The sequence below is a fragment of the Mirounga leonina genome, unplaced genomic scaffold, assembly GCF_011800145.1.
Source record: "Mirounga leonina isolate KUSES-001 unplaced genomic scaffold, KU_Mleo_1.0 Mir_176, whole genome shotgun sequence".
NCBI lineage: Eukaryota > Metazoa > Chordata > Mammalia > Carnivora > Phocidae > Mirounga > Mirounga leonina.
This window is the reverse complement of record NW_023270454.1, coordinates 27,620,093-27,641,881: the sequence shown is the minus strand read 5'-3', so window position 1 is coordinate 27,641,881 and position 21,789 is coordinate 27,620,093. Positions and strand designations below refer to the sequence as shown.

Genomic DNA, 21,789 nt, shown 5'->3' with positions numbered 1-21,789 from the left:
ATCTCAGGATCTTGAGATCGAGCTCCAGGTTGGGCTCCATGCTCCGTGCAGGGTCTGCTTGAGATTCTCTCTCCTTCTCCCTCTCCCTCCCACTCTGTTCCTCCCCCTACTCCCACATGCCAGCTCTCTTTCTCTCTCACAATACAATAAATAAATAAATCTAAAAAAAAGATTTACTACTATAGGGTCAGACTTTTTACAATTTCATCACTAAAGTTACTATCTTTAAATTTTAACTATCCAAACAAGTCATCTCATATGCATTCCTGATAGTATTATCCCAATTTTAATGCTAGTAATAATAATTTTTGCTTTATAAATATTCAGTTCTTTTAAAACTAATCACAATAACTTTACCTTGCACATGAACTTTTATTTAGCAAAGTATAAACTGAAAAATCTGTTAGGTATGTTGGTAAAAAAAAAATTATTTAACTGATTTAGTGGAAAAATATGCATAAAATAAGAGACATATGACAGCCCAGGATAATATGCTTGCAAGATATATGACAGACAACAGATTAAAACCTTTATTATAGTTCTTTCAAAGCAAAAAATAAAAACTGTAAACACCACAATAGAAGTTTGGAAATTCAAAAAGTTAGAAATATAAGTAATAAATAAGCCCATGAACAGATGGGGCAATAGCCAAAGGTGAACTAAAGATCAAGAGAGTAAATTAAACTTATTTTGATGGGAGATGAAGTAGGTTTATTTATAGGCAAGAGAAGCTAATATGAAGAATTTGAAATTATAGAAAACAACAAAATACATTATGGAGCAAGGTGCTGGAAGACATGGACCCAGATGGAAAAATAAAATGCGATACACACACAGCATTTAGAATGAATGAACTAGCCCTACTTCAATCAACATGGCTCAATTTCAAGAATGTAATATGAATTATAAAGAAAAAGTCACCAAAGAGTACATATATTACGATTCTGTTCCAACAAGACTATGCTTAGGCTATGGAAAGCCACAAAACAACATTGCTCCCTTGGCATGGATGAGAAGGAACTTTATCATCTACAAAATAATATTGAAAAAATAGACTTTAGAACAGGGACTATAACCAGGGATAAAGAGGGATATCACACAATGATAAAGGGGTCAATTCAGCAAGAAGACATAATAATCTTAGATGAGTAAACAGTTTCAAAATGAATAAAGCGATAACCATGGAACTATAAAGAAAAATATCCAGGAATCAAAATACATCGCTTAAAACCAACAAATCTACCAATATGTAGATATTTGATATTCCTAAGGCAAACATTAATAAAAAGCATATAACTGATCAAAATCATATGGTGGGAGAAAAGTAAAGGAGCAGAAACGAAGACAATATATTCTCATTTTATCATTGCTTATAATATAAATTATAATAGGAAATTAATAAGTATTGTTATTCTCTAAGAAAGAGAAGATACGATTTATTAGGTAAAGTTATAATTATAAAGATAACCAATAGAATATACAAACCTTTCTAAAGATTAAAAGAAAGTTTTTTTTAATTTGTTGAGTTTTTTTAACCTATAAAAACCATGTGGTAATATTTTTAAATAGCAGACTGAAGTCAGATAAATTAGTCATATCAGTACACTTAAGCAGGTTTAACTTACTTATTAAAAAGAAAAGAGGGGAGGCGCCTGGGTGGCTCAGTTGGTTAAGCGACTGCCTTCGGCTCAGGTCATGATCCTGGAGTCCCAGGATCGAGTCCCGCATCGGGCTCCCTGCTTGGGGGGGAGTCTGCTTCTCCCTCTGACCCTCCGCTCTCTCACGTACTCTCTCTCATTCTCGCTCTCTCAAATAAATAAAAATAAAAATCTTAAAAAAAAAAAAGAAAAGAAAAGAAAAGAGGGGGTGCCTGGGTGGCTCAGATGGTTAAGCGTCGGTCTTCAGCTCAGGTCATGATCCCAGGGTTCTGGGATCGAGTCCCGCATCCGACTCCCTGCTCAGCGGGAAGCCTGCTTCTCCCTCTCCCGCTCCCCCTGCTTGTGTTCCCTCTCTCACTGTGTCTCTGTCAAATAAATAAATAAAATCTTTTTAAAAAAAGAGATCTTCACATTGGCTCACAGAACAAAACCTAATTCATTGCTATTTACAAAAAAAAAAAATACAACTATAACTAAGTGATTAAGACAGATCAAAAATAAAAGGCTGTTCTAAAGTATTCCGTGTAGATGCAAACCAAAAAAAAAAAAAAACAGACATCATATTTTTTTATCTAAGTATGTAAAATTCTGGCCTATTTGCATTAAACAACACTAAGAAGGACATTTAAATGCTATAGTGTGCAATTTCTCACAAAAGATATTACATTATAAATATATATGCACCAAATAATTGATATAGTAACCAAAAGGAATATGAAGAACTAAATAACATAACTAATGAGCTAACTCTAATTTATGTATATCAAACTGCAATGTCCCTTTTCAATAATAGAACTGATCTATTTGGGACAGCAGTGTGCCCAGCAAAAATATGACATCCCCAGATTTTCCTACATCTTGATATAGCCACATGACTAAGCTCCAATGAATAAGGTGGAAGAAGTATAGTGTGGAACTTCTCCCTAAGGAGAAATAGGCAGGCTCTTCCTCTCTTTCCTTATCCAGAAAACATGGATGTGATGGCTCAAGCTTTAGCATCATCCCGAACCATGAAGACAAGGGCATGTAAAAAGTGAACATGAGGGGCGCCTGGGTGGCTCAGTTGGTTAAGCGACTGCCTTCAGCTAAGGTCATGATCCTGGAGTCCCGGGATCGAGTCCCACATCGGGCTCCCTGCTCAGCGGGGGGTCTGCTTCTCCCTCTGCCCTCTTCCCTCTCGTGCTCTCTGTCTCTCATTCTCTCTCTCTCAAATAAATAAATAAAATCTTTTAAAAAAAAAAGTGAACATGAAACAACTTTGTAAAACCACCAAATTAGCCCTGGACTACCAAACTGTAGTTACGTATTTATGCTGTTATGGTTGGGTGTCTGCCAGACCCACCTGCACCTAGTTCTAATAGATATAAACCTGAAAGCAAACAATGTCCAAAGAACATTCACCAAAATTGATAATATATTTTAGGACATACACATACATAAGCCAAACTCAAGAAAACAGATGGAGGGATTAGCTTAAAACAGGAGAAGGGTCATCTCTTCCTCTTGAGACTAGGAGACCAGGTGCATATACAGGTAAGTGTGTAGATGTTGAGTAGAAGGTCAGCAGGTTCTCCCTGCCTCATCACCTCAATTTTCTCCTTGAAATAGGAGTCAGAAATGTTTCAAAGGTAGGGGGAGGAAGTAGAGGTTAAGGAGATTTGCATGTTTAGAATGCCACTAGGGGATAAGAGAGGAAGCTGAGAAGAAACAGGCAAGGTTTTTGGTGTTGTTACTGTTCTTCAGATCAAAGAAAAAATTTTCAAGTTTATGCCTCAAACCAAATCCCTGTGTATCAAGGACCAAAACCTCTCATTTTAGGAAGAAAGCAAAAACAAATTCCCCAATAAAGGTTAAAATGAATTCAAAATTAAACTAAACTGACAATTTAATCAAAAGTCCCTAAATGATGCCTCGAGGTGTGCCTCTTACTGATTTTTACAAATTAGTAAATTAATGCTTATATATATGTATTTATATAAGTATATATATAAATATAAATTAAAACTTAAATATTTTTATTGGTTTAATAGGAAAAAAGATGTTACAATAGTAACTAACAAGAAAAATATATCAACTCACCTAAGGATACTTTGTGAAACTTAAGAAAGCATCACCACCTGGTGGTAGATTCTCGGTAACAGCAATAAAAGAGGAAAGAAATGGATGGTCTCTGTCACTGACAATGTATATTGTGAGAGACCAGAAGTTTTGACCAAAGCTAATGACCAAAAAAAGTAGTACTATAAGTACTTAGTTTCCAATTTCATAGGATAATAGAATTTTTTCTTTAGAAGGATGATCTAGAATCAAGATTTAAAACCTAATACAATATTCCATATAGTACAGAAATCCTGTCTACAAAATTCTTGAGTTGTGGTATATTGCCTCTGCTAAATATCTATAGCAATAATAAGATTATTCTCTAGACACTAGATTGTGAGCTGAAATTCGACATATTTTGTGTCCTTCATCCAGTAAATCTAATGTTGCAACCTGATGCAACATAGAAAAACCCTATGATATCTTCTACAGCCTGACTTCAAATATAGCGCTCTTATTTTGCTCTTTTCTATTACAAATACACCCTTTTCTTCAATTGACTTGATTTCTAGGCCCCTTACATCCTGGTCTTCCAGATTGTTCAGATATGCCTTGATTGGTCAAAGTCTATTTTTATTGCAATGCCTAAAATAGAACTGACTATTCCAGATGTAGCCTACCCAGCAGAATATAGGTGTTTCTTTTAATGTTACCCATGTTTCCCTGGCAGATTTTGATACCTGTGTCATACTTCAGCTCATACACTTTAGTCACAATTGTTCTTGAATAGCTCTATATTATTTGGTGACCAGAAAACTAAGTATTGGGGTAGAAAGAACAGATTTAAGGACCTACTCCTGAAAGTATATCCCTAACCTTGGCTAACTCTCTGTTCTACAAACTTCCACCATAAACCTAACGATAAGACAAAACAGGGACAATAAAAGAATGCCTTCATGATCACCATAAAGAAGAGACACTAAAATATACGGTTTTTGACACGTTTTACTTCTCAGACCAGACTCCTGCTGGTGACGGCATCACACAGCAAGGGTCTCTATGCATCTCCCTGAACTGGAAGTTGGAAAACCAAGGACAGTGTAGCCTGTGTGGCAATATAATAAAGCAAACAGTGGTGTTCTCAGTGGTAAAAGGTTATTGAGAATTTTTCCTAGGGTGTGTTTAGGCAAGGGACGTAGAGGTGAAACACTGTTTTGACAGCAGGAGCTTCTGCAGCAATATTAGAATCTTCTGCAGACTTCTGTAGCAAATAGGTTCACACCACTTAGAGAAATGCCATTGGTAAGTCTAGACACATGTTTTGTTGTTGTTGTTGTCGTTTTTTAAGGAGATAGGATTTTATTGAATATACCACAAGGGAGAGGTGTAGACAGATGTTTAACACATATCGCTATTAAATATCTGGTAAGGAAGTGGATATTTATCATAACAAATTTTTTAATTTGACTTCTCATTCTCTTCACATTTCTCAGGATAACATATGTACCCATATGAACATATGATACAGATGTGACTCAAAACATTTTTACTATGAACACAGAAAAAGAAGCATTACATATATGTATTATTTCAGCTCTTATGTAAGTGGCTACATGTGGGAATCTATATGAAATAAACAGCATGTGAAAAAAAGATATTTTATGAGAAAGCAAATAATTCTTGACCAATTTATTTCTATGATTAAAATTTAGCTTTATCATTTTTGTTTTTATGTTTCAGGGACCTTGAAGGCAACCATATCCATAATTTAAGAAATTTGACTTTTATTTCCTGCAGTAATTTAACTGTTTTGTAAGTAGTGTTTTATCCTTTTGAAGTGATGTTAAATATCTTTACAACCAAAATTAATCATTTATGCGAACATAAGTTAGCATAAACATGCACAGTAATTATGGCAAATGTTCACTTATGACTTGAAGTTTTCTGAAACTGAAGTGCATTGGCAAAATTATTGAAGTTCACACCAAGCTTCATCAAGATTCACAACATGCATGGATCATCACAACAGTACTCTATTTATGAGACCTGTTTTTCTCACACTTAAATAATGCCCATTTTAATGGAAAGAAATTTTCATTGACCACCTAAAATCTCTCCTTGGATATCAGTTTGAGAAACAGTAAGTTAGTCTTAATCTGTAAGAATGTTTGCCCTTTGCAAATTATTACTGTAGAGATTGCAGAAAAAATTTAATTACAACCAAAATTTTTTAAAATACTGCAGAATGTCTACACCCCTGAAGATATATAATTGTGGACACCAGGATAAACTTCAGAATGTTACTGAGTATGATTTCTCCTTACGTCTTTCTGGCCTATTTTAAACTCACACTGATTTTTCCATGAAAGCAAAGGATGCTGGAGCTTCTTTCAATATAAAAACACGACTGCCTCATTTATGGGTTATTCTTTCAGAACAGTGCTTTCCAAATTGTGAGTTGAAAGTCACAAGTGGGTGATGAAAGCAATATGGTGTCTTCTGACTTGCTTTTTTAATGAAACAAAGTTTAATTGAATTGAATAGAAATATCAGAGTGCAGGTCAGGTAATTAAATGTACTGTTTCTTGAGTCTCGGGTTCTGTGGGTGTATGTTATGTCCCAATGTTTTTAAGAGCAGTTACCAGGGGAAAACTTTGAAAACCACTATACTAGAATCCTTCTGGAAACATCCCAGAATCCATCTTGAAATCCATACTAGAAACATAATACTAGGACCTCTGTGTACAGGCAATGCAATAGCTATCACTGATACAAGAAAAATTTTCCTCCAATATGCATCCCCCATTCCAATGAGTTCAAGCCACTAAGATGTTTGAATTCTTGCACAGTGAGCTCAGCAGTCTTCGGGTGCGGGATGCTTTATATCAGTCATGCAAAACAGTTCCTACTAACTGCCCAAAAGAAACCAAATTGCACCTGAAGGACATAGACCAAAACTTGCAACTTCTTTGCTGTTCTACTTTTATTTGTTCTTAAAGAAGCCTCTGTGTGAGGAAATCATTTGTGAGTTTCCTCTTGGCAGGGGCTTGTGCTTTTCTGGTCTAGGGATACTGGCAGGAGGTGGTAATGGTTTGGAGAGCAGAGAGAAAATAAATACTTCAAGATGGAACAAGGCCAACCTCTGAGAATATCACACATTTAAAGAATTGGAAACATTTTAAGACATTTTTAAAAAAGATCTTATTTATTTACTTGTCGGAGAGAGAGAGAGAGCACAAGCAGGGGGAACTGCAGGTAGAGGGAGAAGATGGCTCCCCGCTGGGCAAACAACTCCATATAGGGCTCGATCCCAGGACGCTGGGATCGTGACCTGAGCCGAAGACAGACGCTTAAGGGACTGAGCAACCCAGGCCACGGGATTTTAAAACTTTTCCATGAGTTACTCCTTTATGCTGGCTCATAATACACGAGATCAGTGCAGAAATGTCCTGGTCAAGAAGTACGTACAGTCTGTGGGGCAACTGGGTGGCTCAGTCCGTTAAGCATCTGTCTTCGGCTCAGGTCATGATCTCGGTCCTGGGATTGAGCCTGGAGTGGGGGCTCCCCGCTCAGCTGGGAGCCAGCTTGTGCGCTCTCGCACTCTCTGTCAAATAAATAAACGAATCTTAAAAAAAAAAAAAAAAAAAAAAGAATTACATACAGTCTGGTTCGACATCCCAAACTAGAGATCTTCTGAATTGGTCCAGTTTAGATTAGACATCCTTAGCAACTCCACCCCAAGTCGCATCAGCTACCAGATGCATATGAGTGCTACTGTGCGCATGCGCGCGGGGTTTCTGTTGGGGACGTGCTGGGCGGACTGAAGAAGAGGCGACTCTCTAACACAGCTCCCGGTGCACGAAATTCAGTCTGTATTCTCAAGGGTTCACATTTTCACTATTTCCCTTGCAGAGTTCTTCCCTACCTCACTTAAAAATCTGAATAATATTTTATTTTCATCATCGTTAAAAGACTTGAGAAATTTAAAACTAAAATTAGACTGGGTAAGTAACCGTACTACAAAATACATGATGTGAAAATGCACTATATATAATTATCTTTTTTTTTTTTCAGATTGTTAATCTTCCCTCCAAAAACTCATTTACCTCTTATCTCAAGGAGCCACAACATATTTTTCTTTTTACTTTCAGGGTAATGAGGAAAAACAAAATTAATCACCTAAATGAAAATACTTTTGCACCTCTCCAGAAGCTAGATGAATTGTAAGTTTGATAAGACTTTTGTTTCTACGGTTTTAGTTCAAACTTGTTACACATATATGCTTTTATACATTTGAGAAACATTTATCTCTTTTCCTAGCATTATTTGTATGTACTTTGAGCCATAAATGAACTCTATATAGCTTACAAAATACACATTAATATATATATATATATATATATATATATATATAATAACTACTTGAGGAAAATGAGATAAAGGAAACACAGCTACAAAGAAATAATAAAGTCAGGGTAAATTTAATAAATAAAATACATCCTACATCACTCTGTCCCGCTGCTAGAGAGGAACAGCATATTTGTTTTTAAGTTTCTTAAAGAGTTAGGATTCAGAGACTATAAGATAAAAAGACATACTTTGCTAATTCTGGAAATAAAAGATAATCTTGGATCCACAAAGAAATTAGACATCCTTGGATAACATGCCAACCTATAATAATGGAAGAGAGACATAAGTTAAATCAATTGTCTACACTGTCCTTTTTTTAAGATCAGTGACCCAGTTCCAAAGGGCATTAAAACAACGCTCTGATAAACCAAAGCTTTGAGGCCCGAGCACATAGGAGCTGATTATCAGAATAAAATATATGTTGGGCAATGGATGAAGTACATGTCCTTCAGACAATTTTTTTATGTTTTACTATTAATTTTCTCAATTGGATTTTGCTAAAGTTTGGACTAGCCACTACAGTCGACCCTTGAACAACTTGGGTTTGAACTGTGCAAAAATTAAGGTTCTAAATCATAGTCCTACTCTAATGTAAAAGGAAGAAGGGAATGAAGGGAAGGGGAAAAGAGGCACAACACATGCATTAATTAAATTAGAAAATAGAAAAATATCAGCAAGCATTTGTCTCTGAAGAAGTGATGAAATGGGATAAATTATTTTTATATTTTCCCATTACACTCGCTTTTCTAAAACTTTTAGACTTCTGGTAATTAGTGTAACTCACTAACAGCACTGTTAAAAAGTTGTATAATCATTTCCTAACAAATTACAGAACAATGAATAAAGTCTTAAGAAACTGATATGACATGGTTGCAATTATTTCCCTAGGGATTTAGGAAGTAATAAGATTGAAAATCTTCCACCGCAAGTATTTAAGGATCTGAAGGAGCTCTCACAATTGTAAGACTGATACTAATTTTGTCGTTTCACTTCTTTATTTGTTTTAATGTCTTTTATCTTTTAAATTGTAATAACATACATAACACAAAATTTAGCATTTTAACCATTTTAAACGTACAGTTCAGTGATATTAAGTACATTCATGTTGTACAACCATCTCCACCATCCATCTCCAGAACTTTTTCATCCTCCCAAACTGAAACTCCATACCTATTAAACAATATCTCCTCATCACCTCCCCTGACCAGCATCTCTGTTCTGTTTTTATTAATTTGACTACTCTAGGTACCCCATATAGATGGAATCATTCAGTAGTTGACCTTTTGTGACTGGCTTATTTCACTTAGCATAATATCTTCAAGGTGCATACGTTTTGGAGCATGTGTCAGAATTTCTGGATATTATTCTGAATAATAGCATTAATTCATAATATTATTCTGAATAGTAATTCACTATATATATAATGTGACATATATATGTCACATTGTGTTTATCCATTCATCCATTAATGGACACTTGGGTTCCTTCCACCTTTTAGCTATTGTGAGTAATGTTATGAACATGGGTGTACAAATATCTGTTTGAGACCTTTCTTTCAATCCTTTTCAGTATATAGCCCCAGAAGTAAAATTGCTGGATCATACGGTAATTCCATGTTAACTTTTTGAGGAAACAGCACCCTGATTTCCAAGCAGCTACACCATTTCACATTCCTACTAGCAGTGCACGGATGTTCCAATTTCTCTACATCTTCAACAACACTTGTTCTTTTCTATTTGGGGGGGTTATATTCATCCTAATGGATGTGAAAGTCATTGTGGTTTTGATTTGCATTTCCCTAATGGTTAATGATGTTGAACATCTTTTCATGGGCTTATTGGCCATATATCTTCTTTGGAGAAGTGTCTATTCAAGTCTTTTGCCCATCTTTTAATTGGGTTGATTTCTGTTGTTGAATTGTAGGAATTCTTTATATATTTTAGATATTAGATCCTTTTCAGATATATGATTTGCAAGTATTTTCTTCTATTCGGTAAATTGCCCTTACACTGTTGATAGTCTCCTTTGACATACAAAAGTTTTTAATTTACGTGTAGTCAAATTTTTCTATTTTGTTGTCATTGCCTATGCTTTTGGTGTTGTATACAAGAAATCATTGCTTAATCCGGTGCCCTGAAGCTTTTCCCCTATGTTTTTTTCCTAAGAGTTTTATAGCTGTAGCTTTTATATTTAGGTCTTTGATCCATTTTGTGTTAATTTTATACATGATGTAAGGTAAGTTCTAAGATCATTCTTTTGTATGTGGATAGTAATCTGGTTTTCCCAGCTCCATTTGTTGAAAAGACTGTCCTTTCCCCCACTGAACAGTCTTGACACCATATATACAAGGGTTTATTCCTGTGCTCTCTATCCTATTCCATTGGCCTATATACTTGTCTTTGTAACAGTACTACCTGGTACTGATTACTGTAGCTTTGTAATAAGTTTTGAAATTAGGAAGTGTTAAGCCTCCAGCCTTGTTCTTTTTCAAAATTGTTTTAGCTATTCAAGCTCCTGTGAGATTCCATGCAAATTTCAAAATGGATTTTTCTCTCTATGCCAAAAGTATTAGGACTGCAACAGAGATTGCACTGAATCAATGGGTCACTTTGGGGAGTATTGACATCTTTTTTTTTTAACATGTATTTATTTATTTTAGAGAGAGAGCACGGGAGTGGAGGGGAGGGCAGAGGGAGAGAGAGAATCTTAAGCAGACTCTGCACTCAGTGTGGAGCCAGACCTGGGGCTCAATCGCAGGAGCCCAAGATCACAGCCCTGAGATCAAGACCTGAGCCAAAACCAAGAGTTGGATGCATAACTGACTGCACCACCCAGGCGCCCCAGGGAGTTTGACATCTTGACAACATTAAGTCTGCTAATCCATAAACATACAGTGTCTTTTCAAATTTCTTTTGGCAGCATTTTATTTTCAAACACAAGTCTTTCACTTCCTTGGTTAAGTTTATTCCTAAATATTTGATTCTGCTGATGCTATTGTAAATCGAATTACCTTTTGCATTTCCGTTTTGGATTGTTCATTGTTAGTGTATAAAAACACATTCAATTTTTGTGTAGTGGTTTTGTATTTGGCAACTTTGCTGCATTTAGTTATAAGTTCTAACAATTCTGTGTGTGTGTGAAATCTTCAGGGTTTTCTTTTTTTTTTTAAAGATTTTATTTATTTATTTGAGAGAGAGAGAATGAGAGAGAGAGAGCACATGAGAGGGGGTAGGGTCAGAGGGAGAAGCAGACTCCCTGCTGAGCAGGGAGCCCGATGCGGGACTCGATCCAGGGACTCCAGGATCATGACCTGAGCCGAAGGCAGTCACTTAACCAACTGAGCCACCCAGGCGCCCCTCTTTAGGGTTTTCTACATACAGTATTACGTCATACATGAACAGAGATAATTTTACTTCTCCCTTTCAAATTTGAATGCCTTTTTTTTTTTCCTTGCCTAATTACTCTGGCCAGACTTCCAATACTATGTTGAATAGAAGCAAAAGTGGTCATCCTGGTCTAGTTACTGATTTTGGAGGAAGAGCTTTCAGCCTTTCACCATTGAGGATGATGTTAGCTGTGGGCTTTTCATATATGGCCGGTATTATGTTCAGATAGTTTCCTTCTAGTCCTAGACTGTTGAGTCCACTTTGTTTCTTTATACAACTCAATTTTCATTGTCATTCTTCCACTCTTTCTACAATCACTGCCTCCCAGAAGCTTCCCCACCTAACTAACGATCTAAACTAGAATAAATTTCTCTAAGAGAATTTGCCCTGAGAAGCTCCCTTTAATCAATGATTTTTGTCTCAAGGTTTTTTTTTTTTTAACAAAGATTCTGAAATTCTTTTCTATCGAAATTGAGCTGCACTGACTGTAACTCTGCTCTCTATCTCTTTGTTCCCAGCTATAGCCTTTTACTTTTCATTTCATGCCTCACAAATCATTAGCACAAATGTCACTCTTTGGCATAAGATTTATTGTAAAAATTATTCAGGGTAATTCTATCAGTTCAAATTTTGACAAAATGAGATTGTTTTTCATTTAACTAAATGAGATCTTAAGCAAAAGGTGAGGTATGTGCAGTTTCTTGCAGAGCACCCTACTGTGTCTATGGTGAGAGCCATTTCTTGACAAGTCCACTTTCATTCTTATGTTGTCTTAGCTCCAACTCACTAATAAAATCATAGTGTTAATTAAGAGCCAGGCACAATTCTAGGTTTTTTATCTCCATTGATTCATTTAAATATTTGATGAACTCTGTAAGGCAAGTGTTGTTACTACACTTTTTTTGTTAATGTTTAAAAGTAATCCAGTCAACAGATAACACTGTCTCTTTACTTAAGCAGTTTCTAGAAATGACCTATTGCTGCCTTTTTTTTAAAAACAGGAATCTTTCCTATAACCCAATCCAGAAAATTCAAGCCGATCAATTTGATTATCTTGTCAAACTCAAGTCTCTGTAAGTATATACCTATGGGGATAGTTTTACGATGAAATTGTTATTTATAAACTAATAGCTAATAAATTTTATAAAATAAAATGTATACAATCTTTCAAATCAGAAGCTTTATTCCCAGGATATGAGTTAAACACCATGAAACCATATGAGTGCTCACTAGACTATGAACAAACAGTTTTATCTTACCAGTTTATAAACTAAAAATCAGATAATGATTTTATATTTTTCTGTAATCACCATGAGCTTATATTAGGTTGTTTGCTTTGATCTTCTGAAGGCAACTCTGCATATTCATTTCTCCATTAGCACTGGTATCTAGGATTTTATTACAGCCATCATTATCCCAAAGATGCAATATTCTAGATTATATAAATCAGTACTTACACCACACACACACACACACAAATCTGTTATGGTCTAAGAATTGCCTTTAAAAGATAAGTTTCAGTTCATTTAATTTAAATGTTCTCTCAGTAAAATGGCATCTTATTAGAAAAAAATATATTATCTAAAAATTATTAGAAAAATGTCAAACCTCTCTGCTATTGTAATATTATCTAAAAGATAATGTGTGTTCATTTATTCCACAAACCCTTATTGAGTAGTTACTATGCACAAAGCATGTGTTATGACCTATAAGGATCAAAAAAATTCAAATAGAGGAGATATTTGTGTAAAAATGTCAGAATCAAGAAAGAGTTGGGGAAGTAAGTGCATAGGGCAGGCTGAGTATTAACGTTTGGTTCACAATCAGTGTTAACTGACAGCATTTTATTTAACTGTCCTTCACAAAAACTCGTTTTATTACACCCTTGTGATATATGTTATTTTGATAATTAATTTGATATTTTTAGCAGCCTGGAAGGAATTGAAATTTCAAATATCCAACACAGGATGTTTAGACCTCTAATGAATCTCTCTCACATGTAAGCAGATGTTTTTCTTGTTTTTCACCTTGATTTCAATCTTATGTTTCCACGTGCACTGTGCTAATATATCCATACCCAATGCATCCAATCGATCAAATTTTCTGCCGACTCATTTGCCTAAACAATATTATTCTTGAAGTGTTGCTATTGGGTGGGATGATTTTTATTGTTCCATGGTTTGGTAGAATCAAAGGTGATTTTTTCAATGTCAGAGAACATGAGTGTGGAGAGAACACACTCAGTCTTATAAGCTCTCCTTAGCACTGATACCATTCATACATAGTGATATTTGTCTGATGAGCTAGTAATTCACACACATGATCTAAGTGTTACCAGGTGAAGAAATAGGAACTTATATAAGCAACACAAAATAATTGTAAATAAATAATTGCTGTAAATGAGGAAAGTATGGAGAAATCCTCAGTAAAAATTGCCGCCAATGTCAGGACATGATTGGAGCAAGTGTGTATGGATAAAATGGCAAGCTTTGAAAAATCTTTTATTCAAACAGTGTGTATTATGGTACCATTGATTCCATGCTTTGGAAACATTTTTCTTTAATTGAATGCAGTCTTACAGCAGAGATTAGAATGATCTCCGTGCCAGGGTAATTAAGTGTCGACAATTTAGAAAGTGTCATGTCAGCCAACATCACTCTATAATTTTGCTTATATTTTAAGTCTAACGCAGGACATTCTTTTGTTTTCCATAACTCTTCAGAGAGATGCTTATAAAAGTTTCTTTAATTGCACACAACACATACCACTCGAATTAGTGTAAGCCAAACATAGTTTATTGGGAGAAAATGGTATAGCTCATAAAACCCAAGAAACAACTCAAGGAACAGACTTGAATTGGGCAGAAACCATATCAGATCTAAGGAATTCAGGCAGCAAGAGTTAAAAACAGGACAATATACTGTAATTGTCAAGGTTTTATCTTATATTACTCCAGCTCTCTATACTATAATGATCATTTATAATTTTTGCCAGAGTACATAGCGTTAGAGGCAAATAGATCTAATTTGATCTCCAATTTCTACATTTATTAGAAAATTTATAGCAAATAATCTGCCTCCACTGAAGATTCATCTCCTCCTATGGTGATGCTAATACCTTGCTCATGGAGTTGATTTGAGAATTGATTCCTGATACCTAGAAGATGCTCAATAAATGGTGTTGGTGTTGCTGGTAACACAGTAGCCATTACTGGTTATCTGGGTAGTGTCTTCATCAACACGAGAGGTCTCTCTATTGATGAAAAAATTAACTCAACCAATATTTATTGAACACCTTATTACGTACCAAAATCTGGTCGAGAGATAAGCATGTGAACAGGCAGGTTCAGCTCACATAATAACTTCTATAATAGAAAAGCCTCGGAAGCCAGAGGAGAAAACATTTGGCTTCCTCTTCCCCAGAGGGCTGAAAAGATTAGATGAAGCAACAATAGGAGCTACATAAACACTAAAAATCCAATAAAAGTTCCCTTAGATGGATTAATTCTCTTGATCCCATGCTAATGGTTTATTTATGTTTTGAGGCATGATGCACACTTGTATATTCATGATGCCTATTTGCTGCTCTGACCCACATATTCTTTTGCAGTGAAATCAAGTTCACAAGAATTAAAATGTAAACCTTTAGTGTCCTTAATGTTTTACATGACTGTGAGCCTCATATTAAGACATTTTCTTTCTACTGAGAAAATGTAGAAAAGAAATATGAATGTATAGTGACACTGAATTAAATTTAAAATCTTATTTAACTTTCTCTTTGTGCATCAGATATTTTAAGAAATTCCAGTACTGTGGATATGCACCCCATGTTCGCAGCTGTAAACCAAACACTGATGGGATCTCATCTCTAGAAAACCTCTTGGCAAACATTATTCAGAGAGTGTTTGTCTGGGTTGTATCTGCAGTTACATGCTTTGGAAACATCTTTGTCATTTGTATGAGACCTTATATCAGGTCTGAGAACAAGCTACATGCCATGTCAATCATTTCTCTCTGCTGTAAGTATTTCCTGATTGAAGAAGAATTATAGTTTTGAAATACATAAAAGCACTGGTATTAAAAATAAGTAAACAGAGTGGTAGAATTACAAGATTTTACATTTTTCTCCTTTTTGCTTATATGTTGTTTTCACATTCACTGTAATGAAAATAAAATGACTTTGGTGAGAAGGAAAATAAGTATTTGAAACAGGAAAATTCAGTTACCTTACACAGATTAATGAAGGTCTTGTTTATTAGTTTTGTCTCATAAAAAATATCTCGTTCATTAGTTTTCTTCTCTGAAGGCATGTTTTGTTAAAGCATATAAACTCTTCTACTATGAATAAAATGGCAACTTTTCACAGTCATATTTTTACACTCAGAATTGTATTTACTTTTTTGTTTGCATGTCTGGATCATAGATATTGACTTAACTGATAGCTGTTTTTCTGGTTTCTGTGCTACTAAAATCTCTTCCATTCGTAATTTGAAATATTTGAATAAGAAAATGTTTTTACATAGTATTAAATTTTTTTTAAGTTTTTGAAATGTGACTGCCAAGTACTGTGTTAAATGAGGACTACAAAGAAAAATAAGCAAGAAATAAGCAAGTGGTCAGGCTGTTCATAGTGTCAAGTGACCTACAATGTATTCATACTTTCTCCAGCAAGTATCAACCTACATGATGTTTTGCTTCATGTGTGCTGTCCATGTCTTCCCCCCAGACTCATTCAAAGTCTAATGTTTGTTTTATTCATTGCAAACTACCTAAGAAATAGAAGTCAGAAATTAGTTACTACTTTGTATTGTTAATTACAAAATCTTGAGTATGCTCAATTTCTCTGGTGAAGGCTAGAATATAACTTCAGTGTTTAAGGATTAGGGACAGCTTTATGATATATACAGTGATGTGATTTCAGAAACCTTGTGTAGATTGCCTGTGTAGTCAAAAAATCTCACCTACTCTCTGATATGAAATGTTTGCTTAAAAAGCAAAATCACCAAATAGTGCATCACATTAACAACTGATTTTGGGGATGGGGGAGCCTAAAAAGAGACCGAGAAAGATGTAAAAATGGGAAGAGAGAATCAAAGAGAACAGGTTTGCTTAGACCAGCTCTGGGTAAATAACTTAAGCCCTTCAAAATTATACTGACTATAGAGCACTTTTTTTTTTTTAAGATTTTATTTATTTATTTATTTATTTATATGAGAGAGAGAGCAAGAGAGCACAAGCAGGGGGAGTGGTAGAGGAGAGGGAGAAGCAGGTTCCCCGGTGAACAGGGAGCCCCATGTGGGGCTCTATCTCACCACCCAGGGATCATGACCTGAGCTGAAGGCAGACGCTTAACTGACTGAGCCACCCAGGTGCCCCTATAGAGCTCTTCTTAATTATGCAAATCATCTAAATTATAGACCCCCAAATTCATAGTCATTAGTCTATCACAACAACTTCTGAATTATTTTCTCTAGGATTTTGGTTGATATCCTTAGCTTGTTAAGCTAGGAGCATATTTCAGCAGAAGAGGTGATCCAAATAATAACATCCCTATATTGGTCCCTAATCGAATGCTCAACATAATTGCATTTTTTTAAAGATTTTATTTATTTATTTGAGACAGTGTGAGCACAAGCAGGAGGAGTGGCAGGCAGAGGGAGAAGCAGACTCCCCACTGAGCAGGGAGCCTGACTCTGGGCTCAATCCCAGGACCTCGGGATCATGACCTGAGCTGAAGGCAGACACCTAACCGACTGAGCTACCCAGGCGCCCCTCAACATAATTGCATTTTATCCATTTACTCAACAACACCTCTAGGTGATGAGACCAGAATGGAAAACAAAACAGACAAAATCCCTGCTCACACAGACTTGAAAATTTTAAAAAACAGAGGAAATAATTACATAATTAGCTATAGAGGGTGCTATAAGAGTGGTTTTTGAAGACAGTTGCTGAAGAGGTCCTTACCCATAAATGAACTGTTAGAATAAAAGTACCTCCTCCTAAGATGGAAGTAAATTAGGCATTTTTTGCTAATACTAAAAATATTACCAGTTATTGTTAATTCCATTATACCTATTTATTTCTCTAAATTTGCAACATCTACTGATCCTATAGGTGCTGACTGCCTAATGGGAATATATCTGTTTCTGATCGGAGCCTTTGACCTAAAGTTTCGTGGAGAATACAACAAGCATGCGCAGCTGTGGATGGAGAGTATTCACTGTCAGCTTGTGGGATCTTTGGCCATTCTGTCCACTGAAGTATCAGTGTTACTGCTAACATTTCTGACACTGGAAAAATATATCTGCATTGTCTATCCTTTTAGGTGTTTAAGACCTAGAAAATGCAGAACAATTACAGTTCTGATTCTCATTTGGATTACTGGGTTTATAGTGGCTCTCATTCCATTGACCAATAAGGAATTTTTCAAAAACTACTATGGCACCAATGGAGTGTGTTTCCCTCTTCATTCAGAAGATACCGGAAGTACTGGAGCCCAGATTTATTCAGTGACAATTTTTCTTGGTGAGAAACCCTGGATTATAAGTCCTTTTATTTAATGACTAGAATAAATCATAATGTCAGTCTCATTATTTCTTCTAATGTTTATAAATTTTTATTTCAGATCTTCTAACCAGTTTTTCTCACTGACATTGGGACGAATTCTGTCAGAATATCCCTAAAGGGATTTTTTGCCCTGAATTACCACTTTATCATATAAATTCCAACATGGTCCTTAATAAAAGACAAAACAGTAAATACTTGTATTTTGGGCAGTCACCCTAATAATACTAAATAAAACATATTTTAACCCTTTGCACTTATAATATGAACAAATTCAAAATAGCCACACAAGTCTTTGCCTTGAAAATAGACATACAAGTGTTTTTCTCTTGTAAAAAAAATTCTCGGGGGGAGGGTAAAGAAAAAAAATATATATATATATATATATATATTCTCAAAGTATAACTTAAACTAATTGAATTATTTAAAAAACCTATAAAGATTAATTTAAAAGACCCAGGATATTCACTGAATCACTATAATCTCATTTTAATATGCCATTTTTAAATTAAAATTCCCTTATTCCTCATTAGTTCAACATTACTTCAAATTTTTAAAAAATTCATTATTTTTGTGTACCTTAGTAATTCTTATGAAGAACAAAAAAACATATTCATGTTCAAACAGCTAAGAGTGTGTGTGTTTGTTTTGAAAGGATGCTAATACACATCAATAATAATCTTTACGTTCTAAACAGGTGTTAACTTGGCGGCATTTATCATCATAGTTTTTTCCTATGGAAGCATGTTTTACAGCGTTCATCAAAGTGCCATAACAGCAACTGAAATACGGAATCAAGTTAAAAAAGAGATGATCCTTGCCAAACGGTTTTTCTTTATTGTATTTACTGATGCATTATGCTGGATACCCATTTTTGTACTGAAATTTCTTTCATTGCTTCAGGTAGAAATACCAGGTACAACTTTTTTTCTTTCTGTAAAAAATTAATAAGTCTGTCTCTGCAGCGTTCCTCTAAGAAAGAAAATTAAGATCCTTAACACCAACTCATTTTAAGAATTGTAAGTCAGAGTTACATGTACTTCAGGCTCTGTTCATCAATCAAAAGTTTACTGGGAGGAAACTGTCCAGTTATTTCCGTAAATGCCTAAAGCACAATTATTATTGGAACAAAGTAACGACTCAAATAAATAACACTCTGTGTTTTGTAATTCTGATAATGTCATGCTTAAGATGACCAAACAGGTAAAAATGACTATCAAATATTTACTTCATTTTTTTTTCTTTTTTTACTTCATTTTTTTTGAGAACATAAGACATTTTTCTTCCCAGATTGCATAGCAATTTATTTATTTATTTATTTATTTATTTATTTATTTATTTATTTTTAAAGATTTTTTTATTTATTTGAGACAGAGAGAATGAGAGAGAGAGAGCACATGAGAGGGGGGAGGGCCAGAGGCAGAAGCAGGCTCCCTGCCAAGCAGGGAGCCTGATGCGGGACTCGATCCAGGGACTCCAGGATCATGACCTGAGCCGAAGGCAGTCGCTTAACCAACTGAGCCACCCAGGTGCCCTGCATAGCAATTTAGAGAACATTACCCCACAGTGTGAGGGATGATTGAAGAATGCATTCTTGGTATTTAAAAATAATGTGCATCACACTCATTAGGATAGCTACTACCAAAAACACAAAAAATTAAAAAAAAAATTAAAAATAATAAAAAAAATAAAAACACAAAAAATAACACAAACTGGTGAGGATTTGGAGAGATTGTAGCTCTTGTGCATCACTGGTAGGAATGCAAAATAGCACAGCTGCTATAGAAAACAGCGTGGTGGTTCCTCAAAAAATTAAACATAGAAATACCATATGACCCAACAATTCCAATTCTGGGAATTAAAGGAACTAAAAGCAAGAACTCAAACAGACATTGGTACACCCAGGTTCATAGCAGCATTATTCACGATAGCCAAAAGCTGGAAATAACCCAAGTGTCCATCAATGGATGCATGGATAAACAAAGTGTGTTATACACACAAAATAGTTTATTACTCAGCTTTATAAAGGCAGGAAATTCTGAAACATGGTACGACATGGATGGACCTTGAAGACATCATGCTAAGGGAAATAAGCCCGTCGCAAAAGGAAAATATTGTGTGATTCCACTGTAGGAGGTAACCAGAGTAGTCGAATTCATAGAGACAGAAAGTTTGTGAATGTGTTGTCAGGGGTTGGGAGGAGAGGGGGTGAAAAGTTATTGTTTAATAGGTATGGAGTTTCCAGTGGGGAAGATGAAAAAGTTCTGGAGATGGACGGTGGTGATGGTTGCACAACACTATGAATGCACTTATTGCCACTGAATGGCACGCTTAAAAATGATTAAAATGGTAAATTTTATGTTATGTATATTTTATCACAATAAAAAATGTGCAAAATGCTGTTAATTATAAGTATAGTGCAGTATATATTCACATTTTTAAAAGTTATAAACATACAATTTTAATTTTGTTTTATCCTATGGTTGGTGGTAATAGTATCTTACATTTTATAAACAACAAAGAGGGAAAATAGCATCAATTAAATTATAATAACAAATCTGAACTTTTGGTAGTTACCTATGTACTACAGTGATTTTTAAGATAAGTTTAGCCAACAATGTTTTTACCGAAATATCTAGTCAAAAGTCTAAAAATGCATACTTATTTTTAAAACCAAAGAAATAGCAGAAATCTATCTATATATTTTGAGAAACACTATATGTACTATCCAGCAATTAAAATACTGGAAAAGGTATGATTTGAATGCTAAACGATACTGTTTTTCCTAAAATGGAATCATATCACAATAATATGCAATCACTTGGTGGAAAATGTTTCTACCTAATGGAATACTTCTATGGATGTATTCAAGAAAAGCTACTTAGCAAAGAACCCTGTCTTTTTGCAGCACCAGCACTCCCCTCAAACACTGGCACCCTGGAAAGACATCCTGGAAACACATTAGACTTGGTATTTAATTATGTGACATCAAAGGGAAAAAATTAAGACTCAAAAGGGGGCTGGGGGAGAAACAAGGGAAAGGGGTTTCTGTACCTTGTAAACATCCCTGAACACTAAAACTACTGCATTTTTCTCTTCTAGGTACCATAACCTCTTGGGTAGTGATCTTTATTCTGCCTATCAACAGTGCTTTGAACCCAATTCTGTATACTCTGACCACAAGACCATTCAAAGAAATGATCCATCAGTTTTGGTATAACTACAGACAAAGAAGATCTATTGACAGCAAAGGAAGTCAGAAAACATATGCTCCATCATTCATCTGGGTAGAAATGTGGCCACTGCAAGAGATACCATCTGAGTTAATAAAGCCAGCTCTTTTCACAGACCCCTGTGAATTGTCACTAATTTCTCAATCAACTAGACTCAATTCCTATTCATAACTGACTCTGAAACCCATTGCTATGCAGAGAATGTTGTGGGATGCTTCACGATGGATTTATTAGTATAAAATGAATGCCGCAAAATTAATAATTTATAATGGTTAAGATAAAGCTATTACAAGGACATGAGGTTATTTTTGAAAAATCAAAGTGACGGGGGCCCGTATAAAGGGAAATAAATTATATCGACAATGTGTATATATTAGTACATATTTTGCATAAGAAATTAAGAGAAATCTATTTCAGAAAGATTTATTCATTCTTTTACCATGCATTTATTGAGTACCCATTATGCACGTAGCACTGCAGTAAATTTCCGGAAGTG

The 21,789-nt window shown here is 35.1% G+C and overlaps 1 protein-coding gene across 2 annotated transcripts in view; it reads left to right on the top strand.

Annotated features, from left to right (window-relative positions):
* Positions 1 to 21,635, top strand: part of RXFP1 (relaxin family peptide receptor 1) — a 100,642-nt gene extending 79,007 nt beyond the window's left edge. Inside the window, exons 10-19 of one of the 2 annotated variants that reach the window (XM_035022825.1) lie at positions 5,439 to 5,510; positions 7,850 to 7,921; positions 8,997 to 9,068; positions 12,496 to 12,567; positions 13,422 to 13,493; positions 15,283 to 15,512; positions 17,611 to 18,021; positions 18,758 to 18,976; positions 20,969 to 21,030; positions 21,163 to 21,238. In XM_035022825.1, the coding sequence (XP_034878716.1) occupies positions 5,439 to 5,510; positions 7,850 to 7,921; positions 8,997 to 9,068; positions 12,496 to 12,567; positions 13,422 to 13,493; positions 15,283 to 15,512; positions 17,611 to 18,021; positions 18,758 to 18,976; positions 20,969 to 21,030; positions 21,163 to 21,171 (1,291 nt within the window). In that variant the 3' untranslated portion in view covers positions 21,172 to 21,238. Of the gene's footprint in view, positions 1 to 5,438; positions 5,511 to 7,849; positions 7,922 to 8,996; positions 9,069 to 12,495; positions 12,568 to 13,421; positions 13,494 to 15,282; positions 15,513 to 17,610; positions 18,022 to 18,757; positions 18,977 to 20,968; positions 21,031 to 21,162 lie in introns of both variants that reach the window. The other variant, XM_035022824.1, reaches the window with a different exon arrangement.
* Positions 21,636 to 21,789: the final 154 nt, after the last annotated feature.